General features: G+C 46.0%; 1 protein-coding gene across 4 annotated transcripts in view; it reads left to right on the top strand.

Annotated features, from left to right (window-relative positions):
- Positions 1-293: 293 nt before the first annotated feature.
- stxbp1a (syntaxin binding protein 1a) overlaps positions 294-18011 on the top strand; it is a 116529-nt gene continuing 98811 nt past the window's right edge. For all 4 annotated transcript variants that reach the window (XR_013499351.1, XM_078226615.1, XM_078226614.1 and 1 more), the window contains exon 1: positions 294-435. Coding sequence is in view for 3 of the 4 variants with exons in the window: in XM_078226615.1 (XP_078082741.1) it covers positions 399-435 (37 nt within the window). In the remaining variant the exon portion in view is untranslated. The remainder of the gene's footprint in view (positions 436-18011) is intronic.

Below are 18011 nucleotides of genomic sequence, written 5' to 3'. Positions count from 1 at the left end.
GTATTGCAAGTGTCCAGATACTTCCCTCCCCCCACCCCAGCCCCTCTCTCCCTCCCTCCCTCCCTCCACCCTTGTGCAAGCTCCTCCCCAACCCATCCTGTCAATACCATCCGAGCTGAAACGAACAAATCATGAAATATACATCATTGGTAATTTCACTGCTCTCTCTCCCTGTCTCTCTCCTGGTTCCCTATCATTTTAATGTCTTTTTTTAAAAAATAGAAAAAAGATCTTAATTGACCAGACAGTGGCGGAACAGCCGAATTAAAGTGGTGGTAGCGGGGAGCTGGGTGATAAATACACCGAAGAATTGCCTCTGCTCCGTGACGTGCTTCCTTTTATATCCCTCTCCTGCAGTCAGCTGATTGGGAAAGGACCGAGAGCGAGTGGAAGACATCATGGCACCGATCGGGCTAAAAGCGGTGGTGGGAGAAAGTAAGAGCTTTCATCCTTGGCTTTTAGATTATTTTTAAAATAAAGAGTAAGAATTGTTCAATGGGTGGGAGCTTTAGCCGCCCAGGGAGGGCCATTTGCTGCCGGCTGTGTTGTTTCGCTTGTGTGACCCGTGTAGCAAAGGCTTGCCCACAATGCAGATGCACACAGGGATGAGATTATGGGATGGGTTGTTTTTTCCCCCCCTTCTCTTTTTTGATGCTGTCTTCTTGGTTGATTGTAGAAGCGAGTGAAACGCAGTCCCAAAGCTAGCCTAAAAGACCAATGCAGCTGCTGCTTTGTTTGTTTTTTATAAATATATTTGTGTGTGTGTGTGTGTGTCTTGTCATCTGGGCTTCACTTCGCCTGCCCGCTCTAGCATCATTTTCTAGTCATTCATTGCCAAGCGGCTGGCTGGGTGGTGCATCCACACCGTATCTTTGATAAAAGATTGGGTACTTCATGTGTAATCCCCTCCAAGCATGTTTGCCTCCCCGCTCCCCTTAAGGAAGGGGCTCTTGTCCCTGTGTGTTTGTGCCTGTGTAGGTGTATTTGTGTGTGTATTGCGGGGGGGTGTCTTGTCCCTGTGTGGGAGGGGAGGGGGGATTGAGATGTCCCTATGTGAGTGCCTGTGTAGGTGTGTGTGGAGGGGGAGGGGGGGAATTGAGATGTGTGTGTGTGTGTGTCTGTGTAGGTGTGTTTGTGGGTGTCTGGGGGGGGCCTAGTCCCTGTGTGTGTGTGCGGGGGTGGGGGCTCTTGTCCCTTTGTGTGTGTGTGGGGTGGGGGATGGATTGAGATGTCCCTGTGTGTGCGTTTTTCTGAGGGGGGGGGGGGCTCTTGTCCCTGGGTGTGTGTGTGTATGGGGGGGAGGGGGGGATTGAGATGTCCCTGTGTGTGTGGTTTTCTTGAGGGTGGGGGGGGGGGTTCTTGTCCCTATGTGTGTGGAGGGGGGGGTGGTGTTGGGGGGGATCGATTGAGATGTCCCTATGTGTGTGTATTTTTCTGAGGGTGGGTTCTTGTCCCTGTGTGTGTGTGTGTGTAAGGGTGGCAGGGGGTGTAATTCAGATGTCCCAATGTGTGTGTGTATGTATGTATGTATGTGTGTGAGGGGGGGGGGTAATTGAGATGTCCCAGTGTGTGTGAGTGCGGATTGAGATTGGAGCTGAGGTCTGGGCACGTCTTGTTCTGCAGTGCAGTGGGGATCACAGGAGATGTGTGTGTGTGTGAGAGAGAGAGGCAATGTATTGCCGTGTACTCTCGCTGTCACCTCCTTGCTCAACGCCCACCTCCCGAATAAAATGTCTGCGCACTGACAACACTTCGAAATGGCTAAAGGATTGTGCCCGAGCTGGACTGTCACGGCGCATAGAAAGATCCCAGGGCGACCCCGGAGACAACACCCCGCTGATTTACTGGCTTCTCCCCGAGCGGACCTGTCGATACGAAGCCACGCTGGGCACTGCAGATTGTAACACGGCAGAGAGACAGAGGAGGCAGCCTATTTACCTACTCCCCTCCACCTAGCGATTCAAATATCGATTCTACTCCATTCGCCTGTGGGCGATTTCTGTTCTCAATCCCCTCTCCTCCGGGATCTGCTGTTTTGGTTCTCCAGAAACAAAAGGAAAGGATGTGGGCGCGGGATTATATTGTTTGTATCTCAAAGGACTGGCGTGGGGCCACGGGGGAATGGTGACATTTATTTTGGAGTTTAAAATCACGGATTTGATAGATTCTGGTGCTCTGTGTATGTGTCGTGGGGGAGGGTGGGGGGGAATCATACGACCCTCTGCGGTTTGAAAGATGCTCCAAAGGAAATTACACACTTGTTAAATAAATCAGAGCTCGCAACTTTCATTTGCAACTGTTACATCAACTGGGAGGCAGGAAATTGCAATTCCTTAAATGTAGGCATTTGCAGAATGGAGGAAAACATCTGGCCTGCACCCTGCTACAATAAGGTGAAACACTTGGGTGAATATCTGACTTCAACCCCCTCTGGGTTGAAATTAATCAACACATTTCATTCATATCCCAGCCATACTGACAGAAGCTTCAGTTTCAACAATGAACCTTAGATGTATCTAACCTCCAGTGTATATCATGTCCTTTTTTTATTATTTTAAATAAATGGTGATTATCTAATTTGTATCGCCCTGCCTGAACAAAACAATTATTAGAAGCACAGCGTGACAGCAAAACTGGACATTGTCCTTGATATAGGAGTTGCTTGGGATACTCTTCAAGCGACTTAATTACCCCTCCCAACACCCACTGCCCCCCTTCAAACCAAGCTCCCAGTTAAATTTCAGGCTGATGTGCTTAGATTGAGTAGAAAAAAAAATCGCACATTCTGGCTTTTGCATAATTTTTCTATCTTCAAATTTTTACAGAGTAAGACTCTAAATGAGTAAAAACTCAAATATACATTTATTGCAGGGAACTGAGGTGTGTAGAAATTTCTTCTGGCAGAGGGTGGTGAATCTCAGATTTGCTGCTCCAAAGGGGCAGGAGGCTGGATCATTAGAAGTATTTAAAGTGGAGCTGGATAAATATTTGATAGGTCGAGGAATAGAGGGGCTATGGGGAAATGGCAGAGAAAAGGAGTTGAGGACTTTGTCTCTTAATAAATGAAAACCCAAACATACATTTATCACCCAGAACTGTGATATTGAATCATTGTGATATTGTATCACACCTCAGTTTTAAATGACTGGCCCTTTATCTTGTCGCTATGTCCCCTTGTTGGAGACTCTCCCACGAGTGAAAACATCCCACCATCTACCCTGTCTAATGCTGCCACATCTCAGTTATTGAGTAGTGTTTAAATTCTGATTTTAAATCAAGCCTTCATGTTATTTGAAGTGTGTGGAGCTAAAAATACGAGGTGCCAGTGCCCAGACTATTCTGGTGGAATGATACAATATCACAATTCCCGGTGATAAATGTATATTTGGGTTTTAACTCATTAAGAGTCTTACTCTGTAAAAATTGAAGATGGAAACACAGAACACATTATGCAAAAGCCAGAATGTGCGATCTCTTTTCAAAGCACATCAGTCTGAAATTTAACTGGGTTTAAAGTTTAAAGTTTATTTATTAGTCTCACAAGTAGTCTTACATGAACACAGTAATTAAGTTACTGTGAAAATCCCCCAGTTGCCACACTCTGGCGCCTGGTCGGGTACACTGAGGGAGAATTTAACATGGCCAATGCACGTCTTTCGGACTGTGGGAGGAAACCGGAGCACCCGGAGGAAACCCATGCAGATATGGGGAGAAGGTGGAAACTCTGCACAGACAGTGACCCAAGCTGGGAATCGAACCCGGGTCCCTGGTGCTGTGAGGCAGCAGTGCTAACCAGTGTGCCATGGGAGCTTGGTTCGATGGGGGGGTGGGGGGTGTTAATTAAGTGGCTTGAAGAATATCCTGAGCAACTCCTAAATCAAGGACAAAGTTCAGTAGATCAGCCATGATGGTATGGAATGGCAGGGCAGGCTTGAAGGGCCAGGTGGCCCACTGCTCCTTTTATTTCTTGTGACCTTGTAACAATTATTGATGATTTTATCTCGTTGTGTGTTTTTCTTGTGGCAACTTTATCTATGGAACTTTAACCGTGACACATGGAACGATTCATATATGTCACTCATTTATAAATTGCTTTTTTTCACACTCTCTTGGACTGATTATAAAGTAGTTTCACTCGAACTTCAGGGGTGCAAGGTTGTGGATTCAATGCCCATTCTATGATTGGAAAGCACCATTGCAGCCCTGAATAATTGCTGCTTTGTCAGACCTGAGTTGAACCATCCATTCATCTGTCCAAGTGGATGGTAATGGTTGCAAGGCGCTGTCCAAAGCGCTCCGGCCAACCTACTGTCGGTGCCCAATCATCCTACTAAAATAGATGAACTGGTGACTCATTCCATGGCTGTTGGTGGGATCTTGCTGTGGGTAATTTTATTGCATTGCCCGAATTGGCACTTGGAAAATGATTCGTGTGCACAGCCAAGAGGCAGTTGTCAAATAGGCAACAGCGACAGTCAAGGCAGACTTCCCCAAACACAAATGTTCCATGTAGTTGGAGGGATTGTGAATTCTGTAACTAGTTAAAACTGTTTGAGAATCCTGATATGGCGTCTGACAAAAAAAAGAGAAGAAACACTGTAAAATTATCAGAAAATGCTGGAAAATCTCAACAGGTCTGACAGCATCTGTGGAGAGAGAACAGAGCTAACGCTTCGAGTGGGTCATCCTGACTCAAAACGTTGGTTCTATTCTCCTCCGCAGATGCTGTCAGACCTGCAGAGATTTTCCAGAATTTTTTGTTTTTGTTTCAGGTTCAAGCATCCACAGTATTTTGCCTTTATCGCTGCAAAATTGTTTTATTTTTTTGAGGTGAAGGCGGTGGTCTCCCATATCGACTTCATGCCAATGGCTCTCCATAATCTAGATTATTTCCAAAGGAATAGAATTGAAAAGACGGGAAGTTATGCTGAAATCTGTTTCAAATCTTGGTTGGAACATATTTCGAATACTGTGTACAGTTCTGGCCACCGTGTTATAAAAAAGAGATAGAGGAACTGGACAAGGAGAAGAGAAGATTTCCAAGGATGATGCCAGAAGTTTGTGGGTATACATATCAGGAAAGGATTAACAGGTTGGGTCTCTTTACTCTTGAGGAAATAAAACTTGAGGGGTGACATAGTAGAGGTCTTTAAAATTGATGAGTGGGTACGGATGGATACAGAAGCTCTTGTGTGAAAGAGCAATACTACTGGCCATCAATATAAGATATTCACCAAGAAATCCAGTAGGGAATTCAGGAAGAACTTCTTTACCCAAAAGAGAGCTAAGAATGTGGCACTCCTTCACTATTGCTGGGTCAAAATCCTGAAACTCCCTCCCTAACAGCACTGTGGGTGTAACTGCACCTCAGGGACTGCAGCCGTTAAAGAAGGCAGCTCAGCACCACCTTCTTGAGGGCAACTAGAGATGGGCAATGAATGCTGGCATGGCCATTGATGCCCACATCCCATAAATGAATGAAAAAATAAACTCGCTACCACAAGGCGTGGTCGAACCCAATAGTATAGATGCATTTCAGGGGGAAACTAGACAAACATTTGAGGGTGAAGGGAATTGAGGTGATGATGGTCGATTTAAATGAAGAAAGATGGGAGGAGACTTGTGTAAAGTCTAAACACTAGCATGGGCTAGTTGGGCTTAATGGCCTGTTTCAGTGCCCTATATAATACTCAACAAGTATCGTCCTTTGCTTTTTTTTAAACAAAGAGTCTGAAACGGAATTCAAGCTTTTTAGAAAAGGTTTGCATATGGACAAGAGAGCAGAATTGGATCAAATAACGTTGCCCTTCAGTTATTCTGAATATCTGTCAGGCATGTGTTGATGGAAAGTGCGTCAGCAGTGGTGTGGTGTAGCCATATGTTCTTCCTGCAAGGAAAGCAAGATCTGAGGAGTCATAAAGTGCCAACTGTGGGTGTATGTTGGGACTGAATTGATATCGTAACTTTTGGCTGATGTTATTCTCTGATTTCATCAAGTGTTTGAGTCATTGTAAACAACATTTCCCATTATCACAAGCTTCAGTATGTGCTAGCTTTTGTGCCAGTGGTTTTAATGAGGCTCACAGGATCCTACCAGTCCAGTTGACTGTATGAGGGTTGTCCTAGGCTAGTTGTTAACTCATTCAGTATGGATCTACTTTAAAGGTGGTACTTTCCTAGAACACAATCTATAAAGAAATTATTCCATACAGCTCAATATGTATAATGACTTCTGACTATGGGAATTTTCAAAAAATTATTTGTAAAAAATTGTGTGTTTGTATCTTGCTGCACACCACTGTGGAGGGTTAGGACAGGGGTTTAATTCTGAGAATTCATTCCACACTAAGTTTATCCTTAGTCACACTACAGGGTGTAATTTTGTGAAGTGAGGGGCTATACATCTTTTAAAAAATTTTATTTATTCATTGGCTTACATTAACACGTCAGTGAAGTTATTGTGAAAATCTCCTAGTTGCCACACTCCGGCGCCTTTCGGGTACACTGAGGGAGAATTTAGCATGGCCAATGCATCTAACCAGCATGTCTTTTGGACTGTGGGAGGAAACCGGAGCACCCGGAGGAAACCCACGCAGACACGGGGAGAATATGCAGACTCTGCACAAATAGTGACCCAAGCTGGGAATCGAACCTGGATCCCTGGAGCTGTGAGACAGCAGTACTTACCACTGTGCCACCATGCTGCCCTTGACTGCGAGGGACAGAAAATCAGTCGGCATCAATATTGGACACCTCTAAAGGGGTGACAAAGACCAGGTTGCTTGTTTGCCTGGATGAGCAGAAAATGTGGGAAGTCTCCATGAAATATGAGGAATTAAGTATAAACAGGGAATTCAAACTAGGATTTTTAAAATAAAGTATGTGTGCCTATAGAAAGATGCAGCATTTTTGTTTCTGCTATTGCCTGTTATATGTTCCCTATACCACCCAGCACTCCCAAGCTACTGTTAATAATGCTCTTATCACTAGCTTTGAGGAGGTGTGCGAGTTGATCTTTCCTGATAGAACCAGTGGAACAACCCATCATCAAAAGAAAGCTAAATCAGATGAACCAACTACTAAATAAGAATAAAATTATGATGAAGGAATGGGGAGATAGGAGTCAAAGAGTGGAATGGGAGTAGCAACATTGATTCAAAGCCCCACCTCACACATTGAACAGTATTTCCCTTTTATGCGTTAAGATAAAGAAACATTGTTTTACTAAACTCTCATTATAAGCCAGAGACAGCTTAACAAAATGATTTGGCACTGATTTTACCATAGTGGAAATCTCGGTGTATGAATCACAAATTGCACAGTTTTAGTGCTTGGCCCAGTGAAACATGTAACATGAGCAGTTTCTGCTTTTAGAAGACATTGTGGTGCTGAGAGGAGAGGGAAAGAAGAAGCAAGAGAAACTTACGGTCACTGAATACTTAGTTTATATCAAATTGTTACACAATTAAGGGAGTAATAAATTCATTTTTTAACCCCTTTACTTGTCAAAATGTTGAATCGGATGATACTCTAACTCATTTTGCTGACCCTCTTGGCACATTAAAAAATGTTATTTACCAAAAAAAAATCCTTCTGCACTTGAAGGAATAGATGCTGCTTGATAGGGCAGATCAGCAGGAGGTGGGTAATCCTGTGATCAAGCTTCCAGGAACATGTTCAATCAGAGCTGTCATCCCCAACTCCAACACTCGTCAATGTGCCAAGTGCGCTAGTTCTCCAGAGGCAAGCTGCAGTATCTTAAAAATCCTGTCCTATTGGGTTCAAGGATGAAATTCACAGCCTACCTTTGGCCAAAGCACAATGTCACACACCAAAGAGATGTTGAAGGTAAGTTCACAGCTGGAACATAAGGCAAAATAAGTTAAAGCCTGGTTGTAATCACAGTTGGCAAAAAAAATGACTAGCTGTGAATTGAGATACAATGGCAATTCTGCAGCCTTCAGCGGGAGTTTATGTTGTTGATGCAATGCAGTAATTCACCAAAGATCCTCAGATACCACCTTCCAAATCCATGACCACTTCCATCCAGAAGGACAAGGGCAGCAGATAAATGGGAACGCCACCACCTGCAAGCTCCCCTCCAAGCCACTCACCATCCTGACTTGGAAGTATATCGCCGTTCCTTCGCTGGGTCAAAATCCTGGAATTCTATGTGGCATTGTGGGTCATCCTACAGCACATGGACTGCAGCGATTCAAGAAGGCAGCTCACCACCACCTTCTCAAGGGAAACTATGGATGGGCAATAAATGCTGGCCAGCCAGCGACGCCCATGTCCCACAAATGAATAAAAAAAATCTTGACATTAACTCATTCAGATATCACAGTCTCTTAACTACGTCTCATTGCTTCCTAAGTTACAACAGTGACCACTCTTGAAAAATATTTCATTGACTGTAAAGTGCTTTGAGATATCCGCTGGTTGTGGCAAATACTGCAAGTCTTTCCGTTGTCTTTCATTGCATGTTGCTGAGGATGTGTTCCTTTGTTTTCCCAGTTTCTCCTTAACCTGGAGCCACATCTATCCTATACTTCAGTGCATGTTTGTGCTCAAACAGTGGTGTCACCAGACGGTTGAACTGTATTTTACTGGAGAATTAAGCCGTCAGAGTTCGGATATTTGGCTTAACGCCTCCTTGTCTGTAATACTGTGTCTGTAGCTGTGTTAACAATTAAGGCATCACAACAGGAAAAATACAGGGTGGTACCAAATAATAGATATATGCATGACTACCACAACCCTTTATCTTCTAGGCTACCACAAAGGTGAAGAAGGATCATGTACACTTAATGAGCACCACATTAATTATACCTCTTCCCTGTTTAGATTGGCAGGAATTGAAGGTTCCCAACTATATTGTCAATTCGCAGGTACATTTTAAAATACATAAATATAGCTGTTCGCAGCTTTGCTGGAATAACCCCCATGGTTGAGAAACGCTTATGAAATTATTATGACAACTTAACCTAGACCGGGCGACACACATTGATGGCTTTAGTTTGCAAGGAGACATTGGATTACTGTATGCTTGGATGCCACCATTTATTCTGAACAGAGAGAAAGGCCGGCACAAACTTGTGAGATTCTTCATTGTGCCACATTGAAAGGAACTGGGATCAAACGATTTGGTTCATCTGGAATTGGAATACTGTTCATTTCAACCCCAATTTTCCTTCTCCAAGAAGTGTTGAGAAGGGGGTAGGGCCAATCTGACAGGAAGATGCACCCCATTTACCCTCTGTTTGTGTATGGAGTTATGCTGTCAGATATGTCTGAAATTCCTTTCTGTTGTCTTCGCTAAAATTTGTTCTCGTAGAAGCATCCCAATAAATGTGCTGTGCTATCCACCTGTGAGTAGTGCACAGTAAATCAGAAGCTATCTGTTGTTCTCCGCAGGGTATATAGTTGTGGTAACACGTGCAGTGCAGACCCATGTGTACACAAGCTCTCTAACTGCTGCTAAAGCCGAACAGCGAAAGCATTGGCCCAGAAATTGCTGGAGAGTGCACCTCGCAGAGAGCACTGGGATTAGGAATTTTCCCCTCACCCCACAAATCACGGGAAAATGTGACTGGTTAATGGTGAGGTCATTGGGGCATCTGGAAACTCCACAGTGTCCCTTCCAATTGTCTAATCTCGTTCACCAATGAAATTTAAGGATAGAGAAAGAAATGGCGCAAACAGCCGAGAAGGGAATATGACAAACTAGTGTGTCATAGAGTCATAGAATCCTATAGGGCAGAAGGAGGCCATTCGACCCATCGAGTCTGCACTGAGCACAATCCCACCCAGGCCTTATCCCCATAACCCTATGCACTTACCCTAGCTAGTCTCCCTGATACTAAGGGACAATTTAGCATGGCCAATCCACTAACCCGCACACCTTTGAACTGTGGAAGGAAACCCACGCAGACATGGGGAGAACGTGCAGACTCCACACAGACGGTGACCCAAGCTGGGAATCAAACCTGGGTCTCTGGCGCTGTAAGGCAGCAGTGCTAACCACTGTGCTATCGCGCCGCCCGTGGATGTTGGATTAAGAGAGAGAAAGAGAAAAGAGAGACAGAAGGAAAAAAATGATAAATGTGATGTTTACAAAACCTCAAGGGACAAAGTGAGATTCCATGTTTTCAATCCTTCCCTGACTGGGCCTCTGAGTTTGAGTGACTTGTCTGGAGCATGAATCATGCTATTAACAGGATGCTGATGACATGAAATACCAGCCTTAAATAGCTGTCTGAGATTCATTCATACTTGCGGCACAATTCCAGCAATTCCTTGACACGAGGAACTGGATGTCAAGCTTCCGATTTTGTGAGGTTAACAGTGAAATGGTTCAAATCTTCCAGCAATTAGCGCCCAAAGGAGAAATGAAAGACTTGCAATTATGTAGCACCTTTCCGCACCTCTGCGTAGCCCCAGGCACCTTACAGCCAATGAAGAACTTGTTGGTGCGCGTGCAGGGGTTTTCCTGCCACACCATCAGATCCTGACGTCAGGACCAAATGCGTGTCATGAGTTGGCGGCCAGCATGACCCCGGAAGTGATTTTACTGGTGGCGGCCGATTTAAGGGGGGGGGCGGCACGGTGGACAGTGGTTAGCAGCGCTGCCTCACAGCGCCAGGGACCCTGGTTCAATCCTGGCCTCGGTTGACTGACTGTGGAATTTGTATGTTCTCGCTGTGTCTGCGTGGGTTTCCTCCGGGTGCTCCGGTTTCCTCCCACAGTGCAAAGGTAGATTGGCCATGGTAAATTGCCCCTTAGTATGTAGGTTAGAGGGATTAGTGAGGTAAATACTCGGAGTTGCGGGAAACAGGTCAGGGTGAGATTGCCCCTTAGTGTCAGGGGGATTACAAGGATAGGGCCTGGGTGGGAGTGTTGGTAGCCAGGGTTCCGCATACATGAGGACGGCCTCAACCGGGATCTTGGGTTCATGTCACACTATCTGTAATTCCCACAACTTGCCTGGACTTGCAAAGTCTCACTGGCTGTCCTGTCTGGAGACAATACACATCTCTTTAATCTGTGCTAATGCTCTCTCCACTCACATTGTCTGTACCTTTAAACAAAGAACAATACAGCACAGGAACAGGCCCTTCGGCCCTCCAAGTCTGCGCCACTCCCTGGTCCAAACTAGACCATTCTTTTGTATCCCTCCATTCCCACTCCGTTCATGTGGCTATCTAGATAAGTCTTAAACATTCCCAGTGTGTCCGCCTCCACCACCTTGCCCGGCAGCGCATTCCAGGCCCCCACCACCCTCTGCGTAAAATACGTCCTTCTGATATCCGTGTTAAACCTCCCTCCCCTTCACCTTGAACCTATGACCCCTCGTGAACGTCACCACCGACCTGGGAAAAAGCTTCCCACCGTTCACCCTATCTATGCCTTTCATAATTTTAAGACTTGATTAGCTGTAAAGACTCGCATTCCAATCATTATTCATTATTCTGTAAATTGAGTTTGTGTCTTTATGTGCCCTGTTTGTGAACAGAACTCCCACTCACCTGACGAAGGAGCAGCGCTCCGAAAGCTAGTGGTGTTTGCTACCAAATAAACCTGTTGGACTTTAACCTGGTGTTGTTAGGCTCCTTACTGGGATTGTTGGTGCAGACTCGATGGGCCGAATGGCCTCCTTCTGCACTGTAGGGATTCTATGGATTCTAAGAGGCCATAGCCAGGTTCACCGTCTAATTAAATTTAGCCTCTGAGCTGTCGGGCCCTATCAGAAGGCTGGCAACTCTGCAGCCTTTGCGCCACCACTGATCGAAGTGATCAATGTTGAGGCGCAGGGAGAAGGTCAGGCGCTCTTACAGGTAAGTAGCAACATTCATTTCCTTTCCAGAGCCTAGTGGGTAATCGCAGGAGTAACCCCTCCAGCAGTTGCATTGGTGTGATGGGGGCAGCCATTGCTCTGTGGGCCATGGAATAGCCAGAAAAGAAGGTTCCTTGCTGGAAGGCTACACGAGTTAGCAAAATGGCCGTCAGTTGGCCTCTTAATTGATTTAATTGGCCATCTATCTCTCTGTTCAGAGGGTGGCTTAGTTGCTGCCATTCCTGCTTCTGGGAATATCCTTTGGAGGCAGGTAGACCTTGGGCGTCCCTCCCAATGCTTTCATAGAATCCCTACAGTGCAGAAGGAAGCCACTCGGCCGATTGAGTCTGCACCAACCACAATCCCACCCAACCCCTATCCCCGTAGCCCCATGTGTTTACCCTGCTAGCGCCCCTGACACTAAGTGGCAATTTAGCATGACCAATCAAACTAACCTGCACATCTTTGGACTGTGGGAGGAAACCGGAGCACCCGGAGGAAACCCACGCAGACACGGGGAGAATGTGCAAACTCCACACAGACAGTGACCCAAGCTGGGAATTGAACCTGGGTCCCTGGCGCTGTGAGGCAGCAGTGCTAACCACTGTGCCACTGTGTCGCCCATTATCTTACCTGCTCTCCCACCTCCCAGACTCTTTCCAAAGCTTGGTCATTGTCACCGTTTTGATGTAGAAAATCACAAATTTGCAGCAGATGATGTATTCCCATCTTGCTACAAATAATGCTGTGCATTCATGGTATCAGAGTATGGTGAACTCATCATCATATTTCGAATAATTTATGGGACATTATTGCATGGAATAGCCTGGGATATGCAGCAGAGATTTACCCTTTACTGGTAAATCATCTTATGGTTGAACTGCATCATGGCGATAAATTCAACAATGAACATTTCATAAGTTCATAAGATATAGGAGCAGAATTAGACCATTCGGCCCATCGAGTCCGCTCCGCCATTCGATTATGGCTGATATGCTCCTCATTCCCATTTACCTGCCTTCTCCCCATAACCTTTCAACCCATTACCAATTAAAAATCTGTCTAACTCCTCCCTAAATTTACTCACTGTTCCAGCATCCACCGCACTTTGGTGTAGTGAATTCCACAGATTCACAACCCTTTGAGAGAAGTAGTTTCTCCTCAACTCTGTTTTAAATTTGCTACCCCTTATCCTAAGACTATGGCCTCTCGTCCTAGGATGCCCCACAAGAGGAAGCATCCGCTCCACGTCTACTTTATCTGTACCTTTTATCATCTTATATACCTCAATTTAACCTCCCCTCATTCTTCCAAATTCCAGAGAGCATTGGTCTAAACTGTTCAATCTCTCTTCATATGACAAAACCCTCATCTCTGGAATCAATCTAGTGAACCTCCTCTGAACTGCCTCCAATGCCACTCCATCTTTCCCCAAATAAGGGGACCAAAACTGTGTACAATACTCCAGATGCGGCCTCACCAATACCTTGTAAAGTTGCAACAATACTTCCTTACCTTTATATTCTATTCCTTTAGCTTTAAATGCCAACATTCCATTCGCTTTCCTTATTATCTGCTGTACCTGCATCTAGTTTTCTGTGACTCATGAACAAGGACACCCAGATCCCTCTGCATCGGAGCACCCCGAAGTCTCTCCCCATTTAGATAATAAGTTGCCTTCCCATTTTTGCGACCAAAATGCATGACCTCACACTTATAGAAAATAGGAGCAGGTGGAGGCCATTTGGTCCTTCGAGCCTGCTCCGCTATTCATTATAATCATGGCTAATCTGCTGCTCATCCCCGTTTTCCTGCCTTCATAAGTTCATAAGATATAGGAGCAGAATTAGGCCATTCTTGACTACATTCAACTCCATCTGCCACAACCTCTCCTAACCTATCTCTATCCGTTTGTAGGGTTCTTATTTCCTCTTTGCAACTTACTGTCCCGTCTATTTTTGTGTCATCTGCAAATTTGGCTATAGAGCCTTCTATCCCTGTATCATTTGCCTGAATAGACTGGGAGAAAAGCAAACTGTGGGAATATCCTGAAAGAGTCCGAGGTGGATCTGTGTGTCGACAAACTCTTCAAGTTATATAGATCAGTCTGTCAGCAGCAGGAATTGGCTTGAGAAGATGGTTTAGAAAATGATTATTCCTACTCTCGAAGTTGAAGGAGACCAAGACTCTTGCAAGTAACTGATTAAAATAAAATAAAATGCACAGAGCAGAGTTGGCTGTGTCAATGCCTTAGCAGCTATTAGCTGAAGGAAAGACATTGGCTGGAATGTTACCACCGTTCACGCTACAGCAGTGGGCGCCAAATTCTCTGATCTTGCTACAGCGGGAGCGTGGCGTGAATGGCCAATAAGATCGTGTCCATTATCTCCGGGTAAACTAATTTGCCTGGGGTAGAGGTGCCGGGATGAATCATTCTAGATAGAATCCCTACACTGCAGAAGGAGGCCCATCAAGTCTACATTGACTCTCCGACAGAGCATCCTACCCAGGCCCATTCCCTCCCCTATCCCTATAACCCCACACATTTATCCCACTAATCCTCCTAATCTATACATCTTTAGACACTAAGTGGCAATTTAGGATGGCCAATCCACCTAACTTGCACATCTTTGGACTGTGGGAGGAACCCGGAGAATCCAGAGGAAACCGAGCAGACACGAGGGGAAACAGAAACAATTGGAGGAGCACTTAATATTCCTCGCTATAAGGTATTCAGGAAAGGGAGGCAAGATAAAAGGTAACATCATAACATTGGAATTGTTGATGTATTTCAGGACTCAAGGAGAGAATCTATTTGGTTAGGTGCAACAGAGATGTTATACTGCTAGGTGTGTACATTAGGTCACCAGATATTGGGAAGGAGGTAGAGGAGTAAGTTTTCAGATAATTTTCTGAAAGATGCAAGAAACAGGGAGTTGAAGGGGCTTCAATTATCCAAACATAGCCTGGGATTGTAACAATGTAGGGCAGACAGGGGGAGGAATTTGTGAAAAATATATGTTGCAAGAGAACCATCAATGTATGTCCCGTTCACAGGGAAGATGGTGCGAGACCTGACTCGGGGGAATGTTTGATTGGGGTCCGTTTAGGAAACAGTGATCAGACTCTGAATAGATGGAAGGGAAAGGGACATCATCAAACATAAAAATATTTGGCTGGAGGAGAGCTAAATTCAGTCATTTGAAAGGCGATCTGCAACCTAACATTGGCAGGGAAATCAGTCAATGAGAAATGGGAGGCTTTCACGAGTCCAGGTGCAGAGTCGATGCATTCCCATGAGAGAGGATGAAAGGGCCTCCAAGATTAGAACTCCCTGGATGGCTAAAAGTATTGAGCTTGAAAGGGATAATGAAGGAAGCTTATTATGAATGTCAACCTCATAATATGTGAGAGAACTAAGCTGTATACAGAGTGGAACTCATGTCACCCTCAAAGTGGTGAGGGCAAGCTGGCAGCGAACCAGATCGATGGGAGGAGCAATATGAAGACACCATCTGACCCCTTGAGATTGCTCCTCCAAACAGACAAATCAGGGAAGATTGTGCCCCCGCCAATGGCCACTCACCCATAAACCCACATCCCTTCACATCTTTATCATAGCTGGAGGTTTTGAGGTAAATTTGGAGTCTGCTCAATGAGTGTAACTCACCTGCACTATGCGTTGCTGAACAGCAAGTACTCCGGACCCTCAAATCACAGAGACTCCTACAAGTGGGCGGCCCGGTGGCACAGTGGTTAGCACTGCTGCTTCACAGCACCAGGGACCCAGGTTCAATTCCTGACTCGGGTCACTGTCTGTGTGGAGTTTGCACATTCACCCCGTGTCTGCGTGGGTTTCCTCCAGGTGCTCCGGTTTCCTCCCACACTGCAAAGATGTGCGGGTTGGGTGGATTGGCCATGCTAAATTGTCCCTCAGTGTCAGGGGAATTAGATAACGTAAATGCATGGGGTTACGGGAATAGGGCCGGGGTGGGATTGTGGACAGTGCAGACTTGATGGGCCGAATGGCCTCCTTCTGCTCTATAGGATTCTATGATCCTACGAGTCTCAGTCCCAGATGGCTTTAGTGTGAGTGCGAGACTCTGGTCTGTCATTCAGGACATCCAAGCCAAGGTACACATCTTTCCTGCATGGACACTGCAGAGCCCTGTTCAAACAGCTGATGCTTCACATGGATAGCCTCAGTCCTCAGGATTGTCTGGTCAACACTCTCTTACCTCATAGCCTAAGACTAAGGGTTTTCAGTGATTTCCAGTGCACTTTCATTGCAAACCCTTTATGCAAAGTCTACTGTAACCCTTGATAAGGAGACAAATTTAAACAGATCTTCATGTGAGGCCTGACAAAGGCTTCAGTCATCTGCACACACACCTCTTTAATCCTACACTCAACCCCTCTGAAGACAAGGCTAATTTGTCCGTAGCCTCCTTACTTGCAGCCTTCACCTGCATGTTCGCTCAAATTAACAAATCACGAAGGAAGCCATTCACGATTGGATGTGCCCACCGCAACTTCCTCCAGACATGTCGGGAAATCTTTGGTTTTCTCCTGTTAAGGAGATAATGTAGAGTTTCACTCTGCTGCATCAATAATGTTTCTTGCTACTCACACAGCATGTTTAATTCCCCCTGAATACTTGTGGCATCCACCACATCTCACATCAGGGCAACAGCAGCATGAGATGCAGTGACCTCGCTGAACACATTCTCAGAGCTCAGAACATGGTGAGCTGCAACTAATGGCTTGTACGATGTGTGTCCGGGCAGCACATTCACTCAGTGTTTAATCAGACACGTGTGGGATTATTGAGTAAGCGCTATGTAGATAATGTGAGAGAATTGAACCTATAGGAGTTCATTCTCAGTTTCTGATGGGGGCCCAGATTTCACATCCTTAAATGCCCACAACCATTGAAGCAACTTGCAGCAAGATGGAATCCAGGAAACTCCCAAACTGTGTAAGTGAACAATGGTATTACACCCGGACCACCTGTGAACCTTCAAAACATCTTTATCTTTGCTTATCGCTATGTTTAGGTTCAACCCTGACATCTGCAACTGAGGTGCAGGCAGCTTGCTGGCTGCTATGTCCTATTCACTGTGATGACTTTGGCGGGTGTACTCTGGTGGCCTGAGGCCTGGAGGGCTCAGCCTGCAAAGGGTCTCTGCTCAGGTGTTGGTGCACCCTGGACGTCCTGACTTGCTGCAGGTGATGGGGCCAGTGCTAGAGGGGAGGTGGAGTGGCCAGGCACCGTTGGATTGTCCTCAGATAAAGTCCCCGGGGGTGCCTGGCTGTTACTCCTCCTCTCTTTGGGTGCCCAATGGTATCTCCCTGACTCCTTGAGAAGGGACATCTGGAGGGAGGTCGATGTGCCTCATTCCTAGTCCAGTCTGCAGTGAATAGACTGTGCACTTACCCTGGTGGAGTGCAGACCATCATTCATCCTTTTCCTGCACTGCTGAGTGGTTCTGTCCTGGGCTCCATGGGTGCTAACTTCCACTACGATCTCCGCCCAGGCCCCCATGCTCAGGAAGAAGGGCCTCCTGTTGCCATCCTGAGAAAACAGCACTTCCCGCCTTTTGGATATGGGTGATGGCGGGATCAGGATATTGAATTCGATGATCAGTCATGATCAAAATGAATGGCGAAGCAGGCTCAAAGGGCCGAATGGCCTACTCCTGCCCCTGTTTCTGGGTGGCCTGGAGCAGAGTCTCCAGGGAGGCTTAGCTGAAACGTGGGGGGGGGGGGGGGGGGGAGGGGCGTGGGGGGGGCACACCCTTGTCTTGGCAGAATCCAGAGTTCCTGGTTTGCACTGAGGTGAATGGTTGTCTGGGTGACACCCCATGAGGTTACAGTGAGGGGAGTGACATCCTCCGCAGCTCACCACAAGATTCGCGGAGCTCCACATGGATGCATAACTCATGAGTTGTACTGTGCAAGACCGCGCGTGGGCAGCCATCTTGCCATCATCATGCGCTGCTCCCCATTGGAGGGAGGCAGGGTGTAGTGGTGTGGATAAAGTTCTGGGGGTCCTGGTTTGAATCCCATCACAGCAGACGGTGAAATTTAAATTCAATAAAAAGTCTGGAATTAAAAGTCTACTGATGACCATGAAACCATCGTTGATTGTTGTGAAAATCCATCTGGTTCACTA

The sequence above is a fragment of the Mustelus asterias genome, chromosome 13 (assembly GCF_964213995.1).
Source record: "Mustelus asterias chromosome 13, sMusAst1.hap1.1, whole genome shotgun sequence".
In the NCBI taxonomy this organism is placed as follows: domain Eukaryota; kingdom Metazoa; phylum Chordata; class Chondrichthyes; order Carcharhiniformes; family Triakidae; genus Mustelus; species Mustelus asterias.
This window is presented reverse-complemented; position numbering and strand designations above follow the sequence as displayed.